At 37.0% G+C, this 6,954-nt stretch overlaps 1 protein-coding gene across 1 annotated transcript; it reads right to left on the reverse strand.

Moving 5' to 3' along the window:
* LOC144571383 (4-coumarate--CoA ligase-like 5) lies at positions 1-5,545 on the reverse strand. The gene is made up of 6 exons (XM_078320658.1): positions 4,472-5,545; positions 3,644-3,833; positions 1,208-1,353; positions 712-779; positions 483-585; positions 1-371 (listed from the first exon to the last, which is right to left on the reverse strand). The coding sequence occupies exons 1-6, from the start codon at positions 5,495-5,497 to the stop codon at positions 246-248; spliced, it is 1,659 nt and encodes a 552-aa protein (XP_078176784.1). The 5' UTR covers positions 5,498-5,545; the 3' UTR covers positions 1-245.
* Positions 5,546-6,954: the final 1,409 nt, after the last annotated feature.

The raw sequence follows: 6,954 nt of genomic DNA on the forward strand, positions 1-6,954 counted from the left end.
TTGAAAATTGTAACGGTCAAAGTTTTGTAATTTAAAATATTCTTTAAAAAATAACATAAGAATACAACAATAATTGCAGATGAAAAGGAAGAGACATCAGCTGCCATCATAATTCAGCTGGAAGACCATATATACCTCTCGAATATCCCAATTACAAAAATGAATCTTCTCGCAATTTATTGTGAGACAATTAATCGAAGAACACTGGTAAGTCCCTTGTGGATCATCTTTCACCGTTGTTTAATTCAAAGCTTAGAAGGGAGGCTCGACTGAGTCTGGTTTACAAGTTCTCTACGCAGAATCTTCCCTGCTGGTGATTTTGGTATTGCATTAACAAATGCAACTCGCCGAATCTTTTTATAGGGTGCAACCTGTTGTATAAAAATATATACATTATTATAGATTTTTGGCATATACAAAGATATAATAAAAGAAGTTACATGCTGGATTGAGCAGTTCCTAAACCTATGAATCAAATTTACCTGCTTTGCTACAAAATCCATGACTTCCTTCTCAGTGATGTTGGTACCAGGTTGTCTAACAACAAAAGCCATTGGTATTTCTCCAGCTTCTTCATTCGGATACCTGCCGTTTATTACATATCTAGGTAAGAACTTCTGTAAGCTGTAACCATCAATGACATCAATAAAATCCTCTGCTGATAAACGGTTGTTAAATAAAACATAGTGAATAATTCAGATGATAACATACGGGATGACAGCAGCATCAGCAATTCCTGGTATGGTATGAAGAATCAGCTCCAGTTCTGCTGGAGGAACCTGAATTAATTTTATTGTTGAGATGTTAAGTTGTGAATGAAAAGTAAATAAAGACAAATTTAACTGTAATTAATCCAAAAGTGGTAATCTATCTACAATAGAAGGGTTTGGTATTCTGACAGTTGAGTGTACCATTGGTCCATCTAACAACCAAACCAATGAGTAAATATTTTGCTGTAAAATTTTTCCCAAGCAAGAACTGTCTCAATCACTTAGGAACAAAAAAAAAAAGAACCAAACCCAGAAAAGAAAAATAGATGAAGTAAAAAAAAATGAAATAAACCCATGAGATCTAGGCGGTTCACTACCCATTCAGTCCTGCTAGTGGTACAGACAGTGAGTGCGAGATGAATCAACCCGAATAGCAAATTCTGATTCTGAATCCTTATAATATTCAGATATATAGTTATATGTTATATTTTTGTTACCTGGTAAGCTTTGTATTTTATCAATTCTTTTAGCCGATCAACAATGTAGAGAAAACCATCTTCATTGAAGTAGCAAAGGTCTCCAGTTTTTAACCAGCCTTCTTTGTCCAGTGTTGATGATGTTGCCTCATCATCACCCACATAACCTATTATACATAAAACATTTTCTAATTAATTATTAACTAATCTAATAACGGTACAACAAAGGTCAAATAGATCTTTTTTCTGAAATTGTAATTTTGTGAAACGCTCAATCTACTATTTTACTAGTGGTACAGGACATGACTATGATCAAAGAGCAGATTACGTCAAGAAACCAAATCGTGATTGGCGAATAAATATGTATGGGCCTCTACTCAAAACTATAAATATGGCTGTGTTGGAAATGTCTTGAAGGCCGAATTATAGTGGGCCAAAATTAATAGTTAATTATGAATTAAATCATATTGGACCCTATAGTTATGGGCTGCATATGGTCCGAAATATGTATGCACTCTCTCTGGGTAAGTCTCTCTCTCTCTGAAGGAATCAGCTGACTCAAAGTGGTTCCAATGAGTTCTTTCACCGTTGGATTTGCTTTAGAATTTATGTGTACGGATTTTAAAGTAGAGACGAAATTGCGGGCGCAAATCTTAAAGCAGATCCGACAGTGAGAGAACCCATTGAAACCACTTTGAGTCCCATGGCCATCAGACCCAAGTTGTTTCCCTCTCTGAAAAGGTTCAACTGAATTTGTGCGACCAAAATGGTATGAATGAACTGGTGCGTTCGGTTATAAATGTGCAGCTGTTTAGATTTTTTGATAATCTCTTATTGTTAGAACTCGCATTCAAACAGAGATAGAGAAAGGAGAGAGAGCCGCTGTCAAGTTTTCAAAATAGAGAGAGAGTAAAGAAGGGATTGCAACTCATGTGTGGTACTCAGTGGCCATCATCCTGGCTCTTCTAGAGAAGGAAATTTATCACGCCGTGATCAATCACGTCACGTCATGTGTGTCGATCACGTTACCATATTTGAGCTTAAATTACACGTCACGTCACGGTATGAAACATAGAGTATCCAGCTTTTTTGAGTACGCATAGAGTATTCAGGTTTTCCTTCTAGTGTAGGTTCAGTGATACTCATATAGTACTGATTTTTATTTTCTCTAGTTTATTCTAATAAATTTTGTAATTTGAATTTTTAAAGTAATGTCAGATATTCAATAGTTTTTTCTAAAAAAAATTTGTAATATTATTTACTTATTTTAAAAATTTTAGAATTTTTTATATCTTTTTTCTGAATTTTCAACAATTTAAATTAAAATATAAAAAAAAATGATCAGAATATGTCACGTCACGCGTGGTCACGTCACGTATTGTCACGGCGTGACTACACGCGACCTGACCATTCGCATGACATGATCATTTGCCACCATTTTGGTCACGTCACGTGAAAAAAAAAAGTTGATCACGTCACGTTATATCGTAACCAAATCACAACGTATTTATCACGTCACATCACGGTGTATCACGTATTTCCTTCTCTAAACTCTCCCATCACTTAGCTGTGTCATTCAGCACAAGAGGTGTGGATGCTTGCTATAACTAAAGCTAAACAGAAAAATGCACAAGTCAATGTGCATTGGACAATTTTTGTAACATTTACTTGTTGGGTGTTTCTGGGGCAATAGATCACGGCCAGAGGTGCTAGCAAACAGAGCTGTACAGGATGCACTTTTCATCCACATGGGAGGATGTTTTTTCTTTTTCTTTAAGAGTGTATTGGATGTTTCTTAGCTATGTGAAGTTATTTTATTTCTCATCTAACTAATATTGTAACTGTTTATTTGCATTTAGTACTCTGTATGCAGTGTTGTAAGACGGTTGTAATATCCTTTTCTATTTAATGCAGCACTTGACAGCTGTTGTCAAGATTTAAGAAGAGAGAGAGAGAGAGTAAGGAAGGGGGCTATCAGTCGGTGCTAGCACTCCAATTTACAATTGTTTGTTAATCTGTTTGTGTAGATAACCTGGAGAGACGTAGTTATTGTTATTGTTGTGTACATCTGACACGAGAACGGAGAAGAAGACCACTGCTCGTACAACTAGACAAAAATCTCCATTGTGCATCTAGTGGTAAATTTTGTCTTGAATTTAATTTTATACTTAAGACTCTATTTTTGGATAGTAATTAATTCACCGAATTGAAAGGAATTGTTGCACCTACTCTACCCGAATCCCTAATAGGCTGGCCACAATATAGTGGGCCGAATATATCATTTATTTTTACGGGAAAGGGCCCTTGAGATTAAATGGCTGGACCACAATCCAGTGCTTCTTTCACCTAGCCTATATCTAATTGAATATAATTGAAAGAAACCAGCATATGCAATTAAAATGAAATACACTATAATTAGCAACATTCAGCAAATAATCGACAATGGCACATACTTACCTTTCATGATAATTGGTCCTCTGAACCAAAGCTCCCCTCTCTGACAGGGTCCCAGTGCCTCTCCTGTCGCAGGGTCCACTATCTTCGCTTTAAGATTTGAACCAAGCCGACCTGCTGACCCATAAAACCTCGACTCCTCGGGCCCCATTGTGGCTGATCCACCACCACATGACTCCGTTAAGCCGTAACCCTGATATGGTAATTGATAAATATGTATACTTAAACTAAAGAGCAAGACAAGGAGAAATTATATGGTTGGAGTTAGTTGTGGTCATTTATTATATATTCTCATCATATATATACACCCGGACCCCAATAACTTTGTGCTATCATTTATCCTCCAATGATTTTTCTATTTCATGATTCGAATAACTTTGTGGGATCTATTTTGAGTTGTCTTTGCTATTTCCAAATTTTCCTATTTGGAAGGGAGTAAGAGTTTTCCTATTGAAATATATTTCATACTCCAATTTAAATTAGAAGTTAGCTAGCCAGGCTCTAGCACTCGATCTCTCACCAGAAAGGAAAAAAAATCTAAAAAGGCTAGTAGTATTGGTTTTGCATTCCACTAATAAGGCCCATATATAAACTGGTATGTGCTGGCGATGTACCGGTCGTAATTGTATTACATGCTCCGGTACAACAGCAAGTACACAGTGGCTTATACAATATAAATATTACTAGAATCACCACTGAGTAGTGTTCTTTGTTACAAATTATTTGATAACAGTTCCTCCTACGAGTCACTGACAATTAGGCCACAGGTTTTACCAATTATGAAGCTTTCGTTTTAATACTGGTCTCGTAGTATATGGATCAACACCTCACCTGGACAAGCTCAACATTAGGGAACCTCGCAACAAATTGCTCAGCTAGCTCACGACCAAGTGGTGCACCACCAACAAGCATAGTATCAAGAGATGAAAGATCAAACCGCAACACGTCAGGTGACTTGGCGAGCCCCACAATCAACGGTGGAGCAGCTGGCACAAAGGTGACTTTGTGCTTCTCAATAGCTTTCAACATGGCACCGAATTCAAACCTCTCCATCAATACAGTTGTTTCCCCAAGGGCTACCGAGCGAAAAAGCATGAAGAAGCCGAAGACATGGAACAGAGGAATAGTGAAGAGTGTGACTGTCTGAGGTGGAGGCGGCACACCAGCCGCCGCTGCCTCAGCTAGTTCGTTAATTTGGCGAGCATGTGTTTCAGCAATACAAGCAATTAAATTTCGGTGGGTTAGAGCAACGCCTTTGACGCGACCAGTTGTGCCAGAGGAGTACAGTATAGCTGCAGTGTCAGACTGCTTGATAGTTGGCAATGGTGAATTTGGGAGATTAGAGGAGAGAAGAGAGGTGAAAGATGGAGAATCAAGGATAACAGTTGGGACTTGGGAAGGGATCTTGGATGCCACGGAAGAAACAGAGAAGGCAATAGAGGATTTAGAGAGCGCGAGCTGATGTGAAATTTCAGACGAGGAAGAGGCCGGGTTGGCGGGAGAGACAATCACCCCTATTGAAATCAGCGCCAAGTAGAGAACTGAGATTTCAAGCCGAGAAGGGGAGAGGATGAAGGCGACTGTACCAGGGGAGAGATTGAATGGGGAGGAGCGGAGCGCCGTGGCCAGGGAGTAGGACTGAGAGAGGAGGGAAGGGAATGAGAGGGAGGCAGAGGAGAAGGCGTCTATCAAGGCGGGGTGCCGTGGGAATGGCGCCGAATGGAAGAGGGAGAGCGCGAACTCGGCGGCGGAGATGGGGAAGGACTCCGGCGGGAGTGGCGTCTCGGGTCGAACGCTGTAGAATGCACGGGTCGTTGGAGAGAATCCGCTTCGGGGGTCGATGGAAGGCGGAGACATGGGAGCTGGGGTCGGTGGAAACTGGAGACTGGAGAGGAGGTGAATTGAATTGAACCGAGTACACGACGAGGAAGGCTAATAGCGTGTGGCAATGATATATATAGTTGAAAGAGCAAACAGTGAATCGGGAACGTTGGAAGGCGATGGAAGGCGTGGTGCTGTGTTTTAAAGGAAGCATAGTTCGTTGATCCAGACGGGTTTCATACCGTTGATGGATTAATTCTCCAGTTTGATTTGTCTTGAGAGCAGGAGAAGACTGATTGATTAATTCCCCAAATTTGTATTAATATTCCAAAAAGTTATAAAATTTGACAATCTGCATCTATTTTCGAAAAAAATTCGAATCTGTCCAATTTAGAAAATTATTTTCTGAATTTCTCCAATCAAAAAAATTATTTTTCGAATCTAGTATTTCTTTTCGGAAAATAATTCTCCGAATCAAAGACCTCTTTTCAAAGAATTATTCTATGGATTTGGAGTTCCGGAGTTGTTTTTTTTTTATATAGAAAATGATATGATTTTTTTATTTTTTTATTGAAATATTATAAATATTTTCATAGATTTTTTAAAATAGATGGAAAACTATATAATTGAATTTATTAGAAAGACTGCGATAATTAATATCAATATTTTTCAGACTGAATTTTTTGCTGCCGTAAGAAAAATTAAAATAATTACTTGTGTGTTATTCGAAAAAAATAAAAATATTTTGATCTGAGTTATCGATCCTGGTCCAAGACACTTCTGAGTAAATAAATAAAATATTGCGGTTCTTCTAGTATATTCTAATTCTAATATACTGTATTTATTTTTAAAAAATGATCTTAAATCATTCACTGACAATATGTCAGATCATATTTGTTTTTTTTTTTAAAATAGAAGGATCAAAGATATTTTTCTTATTTATTCAAAAGTGATTTTTGAACTGAGATTGATAACTCAGATTCAAAATATTTTTTCTTTCATGACACACAAAGAAATATTTTTTTATATTTTAATTTCCAATCGGATATAATTTTATATTTGAGTATGGCTAATATAACATCAGTGTCATTTCAGTTTATATAACACCAACTCCAAAACCTATCGAATCGAGTTCAAATGGTGAATCCAAACCATTCAAACCGATCTACTTCATTTGTTGTGCGTTTACATGTAAAATTTATAAGTTTTTGAGTTTATTTGATATCAAGTTAAGTGGTCAAATGTTTGAATTTTTAAGTTAATTTTAATACATTCATTTTTCAATTTTTTTGCCGCTTGATTTAATACTAAAATAACTTGAAAATATAAAAAGTTTGCATGTAAACGCATCACTCATAAAGTAAATTGGTTTGAACGGTTTGAATTCACCATTTGAACTCGATTTGATAGGTTTTAGAGTTGGTGTTATATAGATTGAAATGACACTGATGTTATATTAGCCATAGTCTTTATATTTATATTTAAACGGTTAC

The sequence above is a fragment of the Carex rostrata genome, chromosome 19 (assembly GCF_964058835.1).
Source record: "Carex rostrata chromosome 19, lpCarRost1.2, whole genome shotgun sequence".
Taxonomy (NCBI): domain Eukaryota; kingdom Viridiplantae; phylum Streptophyta; class Magnoliopsida; order Poales; family Cyperaceae; genus Carex; species Carex rostrata.

Bases quoted from the DNA above. Each gene is read 5' to 3' on its own strand.
- LOC144571383 (XM_078320658.1), bottom strand. From the start codon at position 5,497: ATGTCTCCGCCTTCCATCGACCCCCGAAGCGGATTCTCTCCAACGACC. The intron at 3,834-4,471 runs GTGAGGTGTTGA...TTACCATATCAG, and splicing joins CTAATGTTGAGCTTGTCCAG to GGTTACGGCTTAACGGAGTC. The intron at 780-1,207 runs GTAACAAAAATA...AAATTAATTCAG, and splicing joins TAAAATACAAAGCTTACCAG to GTTCCTCCAGCAGAACTGGA.